At 37.2% G+C, this 15579-nt stretch overlaps 1 protein-coding gene across 1 annotated transcript in view; it reads right to left on the reverse strand.

Moving 5' to 3' along the window:
• Window positions 1-1178: 1178 nt before the first annotated feature.
• The window catches only part of DPYD (dihydropyrimidine dehydrogenase), a 594355-nt gene continuing 579954 nt past the window's right edge, over window positions 1179-15579 (reverse strand). Inside the window, exons 22-23 of the mRNA XM_060773944.2 lie at window positions 9742-9882; window positions 1179-4362 (exon numbers count right to left, since the gene is read on the reverse strand). Of these exons, the coding sequence (XP_060629927.2) occupies window positions 4192-4362; window positions 9742-9882 (312 nt within the window). The 3' untranslated portion in view covers window positions 1179-4191. The remainder of the gene's footprint in view (window positions 4363-9741; window positions 9883-15579) is intronic.

Here is a 15579-nt window from a genome sequence, read left to right on the forward strand (position 1 = left end):
TAAGTAAGTATGAACTTTTACATTATGCAGGTTCTGCCAAGGACTGCTACCTTTTTTTCTAGGCAATAGGGCACAAAAAAGGAAGCCATATAAAGGTCTGTTTGTAATGACAATATAATCTTGTTGATCTAGTTATATAAGGCGGGGGGAAATTTCCCTCTCTAGCAATATTACTTCTAAATGACATGAGCCTGATGCCAATGTAGATTACACTGTATGTGTATGGCCTGAAAGAGTGTATTAATCAATATACTCTCTATCAAAATGGTGGAGACATCTTTAAATGTGTTACTCGTGAAGAATTTATTGTTATGTGTTGTGATTTTATTTCCGATCTGAAATCATTCATGGCAGCACAAAAAAAAAAATAGGGAGGAAAATTCAACTCAAGTATGGGCAGAAAAGGAAAAATACATAGAACAGTACGTAGGGTACTACTTTCCTTGCACTTGTGTTAAACAGGTTTTGTACAGTGCAGGCCGAATCTACACTGCCCTATAATCCAGTTTCAGAATGTGGACTGAATTAGACTGGATTATATCAGTCTACATGACCTATAATCCAGGTCATGCAGTTAATCCACTTTCTGAAACTGGATTATAGGGCAGTGTAGATTCAACCTTAGTGATGAGGCCAACCTGTCTATGGCCAGAATTCTGTTATGATAGTTATGAATGTGTAATCTAGAGTTGTGCTCATGATTTTTTCATATTCACAGTCCTTTGTAGACCCTCATTTAGGGGCTACATAAGCATCATGAAAGTCTTCCAAACACCACTTAATGGAAAGCTGCTGCTGTGATCAATGCTGTTCCTGTTGCTCAGGAATACTTTTTGAATACTGAAGGTGTTACGTTCCTGTTCCCTAATAGCACACATTCATATTTTTCTATCTTTAGAATTTGGTTTTACATATTCTTGTAAGGCTTCAACTACCCTTCACTGCACAAAACCTAACACAAGTACAAGGCAAGTAGTACCGTACACATGGTTCTATGTATTCTATTTGTCGCTAACCTCGTCTTCAAACCAAAATAAAAAATTCAGATTGAATGGGAATGTTTTTGTGTAAGAGATCACCAACCAGTCTCTTCATTCTGGAGATTTGGAATGTGACTAAATAGAAAATGTAAATCACCACACTTTAAAAAAATGCAATTTAGAGGAATACATATAAAACCAGGTTGCATAATGCTCCTTAATTCTGATTTATTTATGTCTATACAAAAGTACAGAAATTTGAATACAAACATTATTCAATATGCACAATCAACAATTTGCATTTTTAGTTAACAACACAGAGTAAAGAAATGAATAGATATTTTGTCCTTTATATTAAATATTTACCTTTTTGGTAGTTTCTTCACTTTAAAGAAGCTAGCAAATTATCAGTACATAAAAATTCCCAGCTGAGAATGAGAAGTAGGTTGATGCCAACATACTGTTTTGAAATAGCGGGAAATCTATACTTCTCTTTTATTGCAGCTATACTGTAAACAGACATACTGCCTATTTAGATTTTTAAATCTGAGGGAAAAAATCAGTTGCTAGAATATTAATGCCAAAAGTTTCAAAGCTGTGTGTTCTATATTTGGGCAATAACTAATCAAATAAAAAACACACTCTTTCCAACATAAGACAATAATATGTTGACAATATTTACCTAAGACTTTAATATCTTAATTGGTTATGTGTTGTCTGCAAGAAAACAGGTAGCTAATAATAATTTTTCACATAATTGAAGGGTTGTTTAGTTATTAGATACTGATACCTCTCTTACTAATTACAATATTTCAAAAAGACTGCACATATTTATTGAATTAATGCTATTATATTTATTATATTTACTTTCCACCAGGGTGCTGTGAGATCAGTATATAAATGAAGCTACAATTATTTCACTTGTACTTGGACAATGGAGCTGTCCCTTAATTCTTTCCCACTTAAACTAACCAACTGATCTAGAAGATCTCGATACCCTTCAGAGCAAATTTGGAGCATATAAGGTAAGAGAGAGACCATTCTTCCACTGCTTTCCATTACATTGAAAGATAAGCAGCATAGAATATAACCCATAATTATTACTTTTGCTAACTGTGCTAAGCTTTCCACTCCCAACAATCAGTATGTGTGGAATTAATCTCCACATGCTATTACTAAGACCTGCCCTCCTGCTGTGGTTTCCATCTGAGTACGCCACTATTGGATCTGAATAATATGCTTCCTCATTCCCTGTAATGTGAAGGACTCCTATATATTATACATTCATCAAATGCCCGATTTCTGTTTCATTCCCAGTACACAGCATGTTCATTACTTTTTTGAGATAAGAGGTGTGTTGGGCCCTTGGAGAGCCCTACAGTGAAAAGTGAGAAGGCGTTCACCTTATTAAAGTGGTACAACTGACACAAAGGCTGCAAACTTCTATGTAAAAAAATGAAAAGTTCAGAAGAAGCCTTTGGATTCCTGGTCCATATGGGAAAGTACATATCTATGAAGTTGGTATCCATGGGATTCCACATTTCTTCACCTCCATGCCCACTGAGGGTCCTTTTTCTATCATGTGTGGGTTTAAAAAATAATTCTGGAAGAATTACCACATTTATGAGTGTCATACAAATGTCTTGCATAGTCACATTTCTACCTTGATTAAGGCCATTTCTGTATGGTGTACATATGCAATGTGTGCATTTTTATGCACCTATCTCACGTCTGCCCATATCAAATCTGAATCCATAGATGTCCACATTTTGCCACCTCCATGTCCACTGAGGGTCTCCTTTCCATTCTTTGTGGGATTTTGTGGGCTACCAGAACACAAAGTGCAATTGGCCTGAGCAGCAGGGGACTAGTGGGAGTTCACATCAATTGGACTGATTTCTCATACATTACTAACACTATGCATAGTGAGTCCTAGCATGAATTAGCCTCATTTATGGCAACGGAGGCCCCTTCCACACAGCTGAATACAATCCCACATTAACAGCTTTGAATAACAGACTTAGTTATTCCAGGTCAAAGCAGATATTGTGAGTTATTCTGCCTTGATATTCTGGGATATATAGATGTATGTAAGGGCCTGGATTGGTATAATTCTGTGCAAATAAAAACGTTGCACTTCTCTACCTCATATAGCAGTGGTTCTCAACGTGTGGGTCCCCAGGTTGCCTTGGTCAACAACTCCCAGATATCCCAGCCAGTTTACCAGCTGTTAGGATTTTTGGGAGTTGAAGGCCAAAACATCTGGGGACCCACAGATTGAGAACCACTGCCATGCAGGATATTTCTGCTATATCCATTCATAATTTCATTGTGTTTGGCATTGTATGCCAGAGTCTAAGAAAAAGGGTAAAAAACATCAAGAATAACCTCATCTTCCAAATCGCGCATTAATGCAATGGAAGGTTGCATAAATCAGGATTCCTGAACTAATGCTTGCATTTGAAAGAATATGGGCTCTCAACGTACATTAACACAAACAAAGAAATCAAACTACCAATTGAAAAAAAAAACATGAAGTGACAGAGTGCACTGTATTTACAAATTCCGTTTTTAGTGTCTAGTCAGAGACAGAATTTAGGGAGAATTAAGGAAATAGATTGCCATATGCTGTAGCTATTGAAACTGATGAATAGTTCAAAGATAACACATTTAGACCTTTTATATCTTTCTGAAATAAAACACGCACACATACATATACAATCCACATTGTATTGTTTGTATGTTATGCAGTTAATTACATCTCCTACAAAAGAGTTTTAAGAGGAAATGAAAGGTGTAATTACAAAATGTTTCCCTGGCAACAAAGTTTGTCGGCATGTCAAGGTTTTTTGTTTTTTGTTTAAATGAGAAACAAGTTCCTCTAACTGCCTGTATGTGTGTTTGTGCTTGTGCGAGTTGGGGGTGAAGGAATCATTAAAATAATTAGAATAGATAAAGTTTTGCAAAAGAAAAAAGTGAAGCTTCTCGGAAAAGACAAGGACAGGTAACACTGGATGAACTACCTCCTGTTTACCTGATGACTTAGAGGGGGGAAAAAGATTGGAAGATACAGCCAACCTTATAACGGCTGCCATCATTAAGTTATTTTCTCCCCCCTGTTAACATAGTTGGAGTTGCTGGTACTAATTAGAAAGCAAATCAATAGAATCAAGCAAATGTACGGTTCCCGTTAACTGCGGGCCTGATCACCTCAGCACACGGGGTTCACAGCTAAGGGCAGGCCTCTCCTTGGTTCATAAGGTGTTGTCCTGGAAACCATTCGGATGCAGTCAATAATAGGGCAGACGCTGAGACACAGAGTGCAGCCCGTACAACTGTCGGTGACGGTGGGCAGGTGGATTTCTGGATCAAATTGTATAGCCTGCAAGCAGAAATAAACAACGCTGATGTCACTCACTGAAAAGGTCAACAGCAACCCCATTTTGAGCAGCTGCATTTCCTGGAGTTGAGGCGCTTGGAGAACTCTTTGTCTGGTACTGCATTGCAGCTTTTGTAACAATTTTCATTGTTAAGAAAATGCATTTGGAGAAATTAGAAAAAGCCGATGCAAATCTTCTCCTGGAAAATATCTCCCATTCTTCTCACACAAATTCATGCACACAATAGCAAAGTTTTTTTTGTTTTTTTTAAAATCAAATCTCAGGACAAGGTGTGTGTGTATGTTATGTATCTCATGTGTGCACAAACGTGTTTCATTTTCAGTGTCTTACATTATGTTGTCTTCCTAAAATATACATAAGATGGCGGTTTTAACTGCATTCATATTTTTGTTTGTCTACCCTTAGTATGAATAAGAGTACTATTCCCCTGTTAGAGATAAAATGCCACCAGAATATGATTACTGTTCCCAGCAAACTAAATTATTTTGCCGTGTCACTATAAGATACTACAGTACATTTTTATTAGACAATGATGGCATTTGATAAGTGTGCTCTGCAAGACAAACTCAGTGCTGGTGCCTCTCTTATCTTCTGTTTCCATAGTTTTCTACTATGTAATGCTTGCTTTTTAACTTCATGTTTACTTGCATTAACCCTTTTCCCAGGAAATATCTCTGTGGACATAGACAGGATGTTCTGCTTCAGGCCCTGATTTTAGTAACCTACACACACACACACATCATCATCATCATCATCATCATCACACAAACACACACATCCATATAAATAAAAATGTAATGTTCATTTGTAGGATTAACATAACTCAAAAACCAATAAGGGAATTGACACCAAATTTGGACACAATACACCTATCAGGCCAACAAGTGACCATCACTCATAAAAACACTGAAAAATACAGTGGAAGAGACTTAAGAAGCCAAAATAAATAAATAAATACATTACAATGCATGTGCAAAACCACATCTATACACTTATACACAAATACACACACACACAGAAGGCACATAAACACAGAATGGGCCACAACAACACGTGGCAGGGGATGGTCGTGGGCTTTGCCAACTAACCTTAAGCAGACAAACAAATTAGTCTGACCTGTGGAACTAAAGGGAAAGTGATGCACCAGTAAGATTTCATGTTTCTTGATGAAGTGATACTGATTGAAATGGGCAAACACTGGAAAAGTTTCACCATGAAAAATGAAAATCACTCCAGTTTCCTGGAGGAGATGCAAACCTCAAGTCTCTTTCTTTTGGTGGTGAGAGAAACAGAAGGGTCAATGGCTTATACCATCCTATAGTCAATCACATTAAAGGACAAGACTGTTTTCCATCACTGACTTCCTTATACTGCAATTCTACACGTCTCATCAGAAGGAGTTCCCACTTGTTTCCAATACATATCAGGATAGTTAAAATCTACCATTACTGTTACATCTCCCCTTCCTGAACGTGTGGTCATTGTTCTAGGAAGGCATTATACAGGTTCAGACCTCCTACAATGACAACCTTGTCGTCCCCCCCCCCCCCCTTTAATTTTTAACCAGGTATTCTCAATTTGGCTTCCAGGATTTATATCATGGACCTCCTCAAAAGTGAAAACATCCTTGATATACAATGGTCCTCCTCCTCCATTCCTGTTTTGGTCTTTTTTTCTAGAATAGGTAATACTCCTCTATTACAACATTCCAATCATGGGACTAGTTCCACTAGTGTTCAGTTATGCCATTTATATCATCTTTACTTTGTTGTGTTAAGAATTTAAGTTCATCTTGTTTATTTCCTATGCTTTACTTAAGTTAAGAAAAGATAAAAAATACATATGCCAGCCATAATAATAATAATAATAATAATAATAATAATAATAATAATTATTATTATTATTTATACCCCACCACCATCTCCACAAAGGGGACTTGAGGCAGCTAACATGAGGCCTAGCCCAGAATTACAGTACAACAACACCAACGACAAATACAAACAGCAAATAATAACCAAAATAATAACAGAAAATGAAATAAACAGATGCAAAACAACATGATGAAGAAATAAAATAAAAGCACGGTGGGTGGGCCAAATGCACAGAATAAGATTGATAAAACCCTGGGTGAGATAAGTAAATGGAGAATCATGTGTCAGTGGGGGAGCTCAGAAGGGGTGACCAATGGGATCGAGCCTTCATTAAAGACATCATGAAGACAGAACTATAGTTGGGACGGCCATGATATGGGGATATGTGTTCACTCATCAAAGGCAAGCCGGAAGAGCCAGGTTTTTAGGTCTTTCTTAAAGGCTGCCAGGGTGGGGGCTTGCCTATTCTCACTAGGTAGTGAATTCCAAAGCTGAAGGGCTACAACAGAGAAGGCTCTCTCTCTCGTCTCCACAAGTCGCACTTGTGATGGAGGTGGGAGTGAGAGGAGGGACTCCCCCAAGGAGCAATCCATGTTCTGATCCAGTTTTTGTTTTCAATCTGCACTGCATTATTGTTAGCCAGTTTGGGCACCTTTCTGGCATTAAGGTATTGACTGACCGATGAAAGTATATTGGTAGCTATGAGAAGTCTCTCAATATAAGTGGGCTTGATAAATAAATAGAAGTCAATAGCACTAGATTAAGCATAAGTGTTCCATAAGCATACTGTTTATGATGCTGAGTGGGGGTAGTTTGGGATTTTAGTCCAAAAATGCAACTTTCCTAAATTCTACCTGGTGCTTTTAGCGAGTAGTTCCGTACTGAAAAGTTTCTTCATCTAATATTCCATTTGTGCAAAGACATGGGATAAATTTCACTTCATGCACACGTTAACTGCATGGACTACTTCATAGTCCCTTGATGGATCAGGATATAGCTCTGTTGGGGAAATCCCATTTATAAACGCATGTGCGTGTTTGTATGCACATGCCTCTTCTTTTCAGCATCTCCCTTCCGCTCATTCACCCTCATACATTATTTGCTGTAAGTTGGATTGTGGCAAATACTGGCTACATCCTGAAGCAAATCAACCTTTTTAAGCTAATGGGTGGCTGCTTAATACCGTTGGGATTTACATCAGTGCAGTTATTAACTCTTTTTTCAGTGAACAGAAGACACTTCATGCTCCACATGTTTCTCAATAATTATGTTTCAGGGTGTTTCATTTTGTCCTGTCTTTGGCCTTCATATTTCAAGTGTTTTCTTTTAATTGCATGTAACATATAAAGCTATCAGAGGTATGATTTATACCTACTGAGAATAATGGAAAAGTGGAAATGCTACGCTCCTGAGCTACTTATGGCTTTTTCTACATCCGTTTTGAATGTAGTTTATCCTCCCCAAAAAGGAAATACAGCAAAAAGAACAAAGAATTATGCTTGTATCACGAATCCTATGGTCAGTGTTCTGAATCAGCAACTTAGCCAAATAAACTTGTTACATTTAGTTAAGTAACCTGTACTTAACCAAGTAACCTCTATTGGTCTGACTCCTATCCCAAATCTGATGGAAACATCATCCATGTTCTAATTGCAAGCAGAATGGACCACCTTTTCCTTATGCAGCACATGCCCAGAAAAGCAGTTGGGAAATGGCTTTCTGATCCTGGCAGTGGTGTCATGATCCTGATTAAGTAGTGAGGGTGAAAATGGAATTGCTACAGAAAATAGACACAAGGCCTGTGCAATCAATGAAAAAAAGTTTCAATACTCATTACTAAATTGTGGGAGGGGGAAGAGAGAATAATTTCTAAAGCATTTCTAAAATATCGTACAGAGTCCATATCATAGCTATTACGATATAATATTTTTGTTACTTTTTCGTTAAGCAATTGTACCAATGGGAAAACTTCAGGGTTTCATTTCTCCCTCATTGTTACATCTAATGGGATGAAACTTGCTACAATCGTAGAACACATTTACCACTGTTACTTCCCCCTCCCAAAATTTCAGAATGTTTCACTCACCCACTCATTTTTAGGATTTTAAAAAACTTTTTGCAAGAACTTTTTTTTAAAAAAGAAAAAGCCACAACAGCTATCCCCTTGAATGTCTCTATAGGGCAAACAGCCCAACACAGATTTACTATCAGTCCTCTCTGATTCAATAATTAATTGGAACTCTAAACTACGTGGCTCGCTGCTGCTACAGACAGACAATAGCTCTCCCCTACCTCATTGGGGCATTCTGATGCAAGCAGAATTTTGGGAAATGTAGTTTAGGGCAGGACCTTTGGAACTCTCTGCCACGGGGGTCCTCATCTTACCTATCTTCATTTCCCAGAATTCTCAGTCTTCCTCCCAGCTCGCTTCCCCTCCCACAATGGCGACAGGCCATCTGGCTCTCTTTAATTTAAGGCAGAATGGTCTCTTTGGATTCACACCACCAGTACACTTTGCTGCTTATGCTGAACATGAAGATGACTTTGGGAGATTTGCAAGGTTTACTGAACTTTAATGAGAAGTCATAGGTGAGTGTTTTGATACTTAATTTTTTTTTGTGGGTGTGCCTCACATTTCTTAATATCGTATTATATGTACAATTCTATCAAAATACATCCAACATACGAGTAAAGGACATTTCTATCAGGTTTGGAAGGCTTGTGCCATTCTGAAATAAATCACTAGTTTTAATTATGGGTGAAGTTGATATTTTATGGACCGTAATTTGGACTGATTTGGAGGATGTTTTAAACCTGGTGAACTGTTTTTAATGTATATTTATAATCATTTTATGTAATTAGGTATTTTATTGCTGTGTTTATATTCTATTGGCATCTATTTGTTGCCTGCTGGTAGCCACCCTGAGTCCCTCCTCGGAGGTTGAGAACAGGACAGGATATAAATGTTCTAAATAAATAAATATGATTGATATCATATTCTAAAAAGTGGAGAGTAGAAGTTAAAGACTCCTTTCTATCATTATAGATGACAATCCTATGGCTATATCCGTTAAAGACACCAGAGTTTCATTTAATTTAAGTAAATTTAAAGGGCACCATGGCATTGCAAAGTAATACTTTCACTCCAACATGATTTTGTCTTTAGCATTATCTGCAGCATATTACGTTAGGAAAAACATGGCAGTTCAGCAGTAGGTGCTGTGAAGTAAGAAAACAGGACAGGAAGGATGCTTGGAGTGCTGCTCTGTGAATCTCAAGTCTCTAAGAAACCGGCTTTATTGACAATCTCCACAAATGGATCAGACATGGTTCAGGTAGTCTATACCTGGGAGTGTGCCAGTGTTAATTTCCAGTATCTTGTAAATCTCCTTTTCCCACATGCCCATCAACAGACAGTGGATTCCTTCTGCCTCAGCAGCCAAAAGATAACTCACAGTGTCTCTTTGCTAATTACAGCTGTGCTCTTACCTGGTAGCCAGAATCATTACAGGTCATGTAGCATTTGCCACAGTTGATACACATTTCCTCATCAATCAGAGCCACAACTTGTTCCGTATTACTGAGCTCTCCATATGTTCCAATATACCGCAGTGCTTTTCCAATTATATCCTAGGGGGAAGAGAGAAAGGGATGGTGGGGAAGAAGCATTATTGAAACACTTCACAGATACCCGAGGTTGTTTTATGGCTGAAGAGGAGCTACTTGACAGCACGTTTCTGTGGGATGTTGTTTTGCAGGCACTATGGCAATGCTGCGAATGATGGGATGACTCAAAATCATTTCATAGCTGCTGCACTGCAGAAGGTGGATAACAGGTATGGATGTCTATGCAATTCAAACTATGGCAGAGCACAAGGTATTTCAGTCCCTGTGAGAGCTCTGAATTTTTGATCTGTACGCATCCAAATCTCCATTTTAGATTTGTGTGTCTCAATTAATTAAATTATCCACAGTGACCATTGTTTAGCGCAACAGGAAGCAAAGCGGGTAGACAAAAGAGAAATGACATGACACACACAGGCTGTCTAGCTATGGCCGCTGTTCATTAGCACACCTCTGAGAACTCATTATGAGAGAAGGAAGAGGGACCATTAATGACAGGAAACAAAGAGCACCGCCATTGTAAAAGACACATAATGGTTCACTCACCCAAGTACCCATTATTACCAGTGTTGCTAATTTTGAAATAACTTGTTCCAATTGTACAAATCATGCTTCAAGATGAAAAATATGCATTTTCCTAAGTGAAATTATAGCTGATCTGTTATCAGCCTTGCATTTACATTGATCGGGACTCACCATTTTATATACATCCCACCAGGACTTGCTAAGTGTCAGGCAATAGTTATACACCAACCAGTGACTCAACCAGTTTGCATTCATCATAATAGGAACTGTGTTAAATTACAGAAATAATGATTCAAACCATCTACCAAAATTTTGTACCTTTATCGCTCTAGTCTTCGTTTTTCTTTTTTTAAAATTACAACCAAACCTCACAAAGAATTCTGGAAAACGCGAAAGTGTGCAAACTTTTGTAGGAATGTAGTTGGTCTGTGAAATTGGGATCATGTTTCAAAAACTTTGGTTTCCCTGCATAAAAATGTAGTGTAGCCTGGTTAGAAAAACCTTGATTAGTAGAAAAGTTGGGGAAAAGTTTGAAATGAAAGAAATTTAAAAGCACATCATGCCAATCCTTTCTCGCAGTTTATGTAGGAATTATTGCACTTAGGAATTATGACCGTGAACCCAACATTTGTTGTTCAGCCTTGATACTGTTCTTATAATGCTGTCCGATTATGATGTTTTATTGATTTTTGTTGTTGATTGTATTCTCTGTGCATGTTTTTAATCTGTATTCCTTGGGCTTGTCCCTTTGTAAGCCACCCCAAGTCCCTTTGGGGAGATGGAGGCGGGATATAAAAATAAAGTTATGAATGTTATTATTATTATTACTACTATCCTTAACAAGAATACAGTGTTATTACAGAAATGTATTAAATAGAGAAGTGGCTTGCCGACTTGCCCAGGTAAAGTGAAAGCTGCTTTATTTTTCACTGTTAATTAGATGCAACAGGGCTTGTTTCAGAGAGGCTTCATAGTTAGGACTATAAAGAATATTCAATAATTTTGTTGTCCTTGATAAGGAAAGGTGCAGTGACATACTGAAACATACCACTGGAAAAAAAATCAAGCTCTGTGAAATTTTTGCCCTGCACAAGAGCATTTTTTAGCAGCAGTAATAGCAAAAGGCATTAGAGGGATTTTTGTATGACATAATAGTTGAATTTCGCACTTTACAATGCAATTTTCAAAATGGCTGTACATTATAATTCCTGAATTGGAAAAAGTTATCAAAAACTGGCAACACCCTCCCCTGAAACCCTCTAGTATTCTAACTCAATAAATCAACTATATTGGAAATAATTTGCAAGGACATAATAAACAAAAGGCTCATACCCTTTGTTTAGGATAGAGCTTATGTTTTGCATGCAGAACAACCTGATTCAATCTGTTTGGTATCTCCAAATTTATCTTTAGGAGAGCGGGGGGAACCCTTTGATTTGTGACCCTAAATATACTGTCTTGTTATGTATTTTTGTTTTAATTTTTGCATGTGTGATGTTTTTGTATTTTAAGTTAATATTGTGTTATGTTTGAACGGCATCAAATTGTTGAAGATTTATAGCTGCTCTGAGTTCCTCTACGAGGAAGAAAGGGCGGGATATAAAACAAAGCAAGTAAATAAATAAATCTACTGTTAGGCAGGTTAGACAATATTGAACTAGATGGTCCAGTGGAAGAGATTCCTATTTTTTGTGAAGATTTCTTTTCTTCTATTTCTGATGAGAAGTTCTAAAATAGTTCTTTCTTGGGATGAAAAGACATTATAGCAGTGGCAAAAATGCTGGAGTGCTCATTTCAGGTATTATAGCTCTGTGTTCCACATCATCTAGCAGGACAGGGAAAGGGAGGATAACATACAATTCTTTTTAGGTCAGAGACAAAGCAACATAATCCCTGATATGAGTTGTAAGTAATGGCTCCTGTACAGAACAAATATAACCATTCAACACTTCTTTTGCTATTAAAGGGAAAGGAAATGGTACTGGCAGAGCAGTGCCATCATTTGCTTTATCCAGGTTTTCAAAAAGGTGTTAACATACATTCATGTACAGAGGGAGCCTGCCCCTTTGTGTTCTTCTTCTCATGCAGGGACTATACCCTGAAAAGAAGACCTGTCTTTCACTGGCTACCAATTTCATCAACATTGCAGAGTTGAAAAACAGGGTATGTGTGGTCAAGCAACACCAGGGAGTGAATAAGATGGCAAAAGGTATTGATCTGTATACGTTAGGAGATACTTCAGCAGTTTGCTTTTACCTGAGCCTATTTTGAAAAGCAAGACTCAGGGCTCTTCCACACAGCCATATAACCCAGAATATCAAAGAATAACCCACAATATCTTCCTTTCAATACTCTTCCCACATCCCCACCCCCATGAAGAGAGCAAAAATAAAGCAGATGGGTATTGAATCCTCTCTCTACTCACATGCTCAATTGAATCCCCCTTTGAATGTTTGCCAAGACAACTGAGAATATCGGTACAGTGCTGAAAGACATATAAGCCTCCTCTAGACAGACCTTATAATCCACATTGAAGTGGATTATAGGGGGGGGGGGAGTCAAGCAATGCACATCCATAATCCAGGTGGAACCGCATTTAATGGGGAAAACCCGTGTCTGCCTCAACGGAGTCCATTATATTCCAGGCATGAGGAAAACACAAGACTTTGCAAGATTTCAATGTGATATGCTAGTGTGAACAGCACCAGTGCACAACTGCATTTTAAAACTTAAAACATTTTATTATTTTTTTTAAAATCTTGCACTCTGCATATGTTTTGCAGTGCATCTCTGGAGTTACATGAAGGGAAAACAGTGGAAAACAACCGGTTGGTGGCCTGCTGATTAGATCATTACGGATTCACGTGGACACCCTGGGAAGATTGTTCTGGGCCATCAATGGGGCAGGGCCACAACCTGTATCATGTGATAGAGCTTGTCAGACTCCGTTGCAGAAGAGTATCATGAGGCAAATTTACCCCTGTGTGATGAGGTGGTAGATCTTAAATCAATGGTTCCCGTTGACATAGGAAACTACAGAATGAGACTTTAACAGCTTGAATAATGGACTATGGATTTTGGAAAATGATTTGGACATGAGATCATGACTTGGAATTCCATATGTGGTTTTTAATCTGCTTTTCTAGGTTTTTATGAGTTTTAATTGCTTATATGCTTAGATAGTTTTTCTATAACTTATATGCTTAGATAGTTTATATTTTTAAAATTACCTGTGCGGCATTGAATTTTGCCAGATTTGTAAGCCGCCTTGAGTCCCCTCTCGGGTCAAGAAAGGGCAGGCAGAAATGAAGTAAGTAAGTAAGTAAGTAAGTAAGTAAATAAATAAATAATATTCCTATATGTGTTTTAATAGGGTTTTGATGATTTATCTAGCCTTAACTATTTATTTCTAAAAGTCCTATGTTACATTCTATACTAGTCCTTATATGCATTAGATTTTAAATTGCATATTGCACCATTGACTGCTTTGAGTCACTTTTAAGAGAGAAAAACTGGAGTATAAGTACAACTTCTGCCCCTAATAACAGTAATTTGTGGTGCTTCGCAAAATGTCCTATGCCTTTCTTTTCAAGACTCCTAATCCATAAGAGCTTACGATATTAATATGAATTTGGACAGAAAAATATAGTTGACTATAAAACTAAAATACCTGTTCTCTTTGAGATTCTTCAAACAGAACTTCATTAACTTAAGCTTGAGCCACAGATCACAAGTTGGGGAAGAAATGTACAGAATGCATTTAAACTCTCTGTGCTTGCCTTGAATATTTCAGACCTCACACACCAAGAAATTCTGAAACACGGGCAGTTTTGCATTACTATGTAAGGACTCTAAATGAAGCTATTGAAACTGACATTTCACAAAAGACCAAAGGTTGAGGATTCCAGGGAAAGCCATACTATAAAGATAAGGTTGCACTGACTTGAATATTAACATTGGTCACGTTAAAAAGAAAGAGAAATAAAACTTGCAAGCACTATTATATATTATTCATGCTTCAAAAGTCACATAACTCTTGGAATACTAGCTAGAGATTAGACAAACTTAAATCGTAGGGCTGTCGAAGGGACTTAAGATGCACTTAAATCGTTGTTGATTTTATTAGGGGTTAAGTGCACTTATGGTCCATTCTAGCTGATGGAAATAGATTATACTTGTAATTAGGTTATTTATTTATTTATTTTTTCAAAAAGATGAAATGAGTTGTCAGCTTTCATTTTACAGTTTATTTGGAAGGACGCCTGCTGTTTTATTTTATTGTGTTATTTGCTTTGCTTTATGAATTTTTATTGGAGCTGTATTGTTTCTTCCTACTTTATTTTCTGAAATTAGAATGAAGAATATAAATTATGTCAATCAGCCAACCATTGAGTTAAGAACCTGGGATAGCATGGGCATGGTCAAATAATTCCTCCATATAACCAATCAAGTTATTTGTGTGAGACACTGAGACAAAAGCAGCTACTGAAAACTTTTTTTAAAAAAGAAATGGGTGATAATCTAATTCATATCATTCTTTGATAAGAAATTTCCAGAACCTGTATGTTTCCAAAACACGTATGGGAAATATTTGAGGCTCATTTTTAAAGTGAATGTGTGGAAAAGTGAAATTGAGAAATTTGTTCATCCATGCAGAATGAACAGCAAATTTAGCTTTTTCAAATCTGGCTTTGGAACTGTGTGTGTACAGTTGTGATGATGCATTACAGAAACCTTATGGTATGTTACATATGTTAAAGATCTCCACCATAGTTGGATTACTGAGAGTTGAATTTAGACTTTCTCAAGAGTTTTCCCAATAATAAGCTTAACCTGAACAAGAGCCCAGTGTAGCCTCTGTGAAATCAAAGATCTTTGTTGTATTCAGGTTCAAATCTTAAAGACACAATGTCACATGGAAATCCTTGAAAAGTGTGATCTGCGAAGTTGACGCAGCAGCTAATTCTCAAGATATCGACAGATCTGCAACCCTTGACCATTAGGTAGAAAATCACCACATTTTGTGAAGTAGCTGACAATATAAAGGAAATGTATTATTAAAATATGTTTACTTATACTCCATTTTTTTCTCAACAAGGATACTCAAAGTGGCTTATATTAAAAGGAGTAGTAGAGTTGGGTGTCATCTGTATATAGATGACACTTCACTCAAAAACT

This window comes from Anolis sagrei, chromosome 4, assembly GCF_037176765.1.
Source record: "Anolis sagrei isolate rAnoSag1 chromosome 4, rAnoSag1.mat, whole genome shotgun sequence".
NCBI classification, from domain to species: Eukaryota; Metazoa; Chordata; class Lepidosauria; order Squamata; family Dactyloidae; genus Anolis; species Anolis sagrei.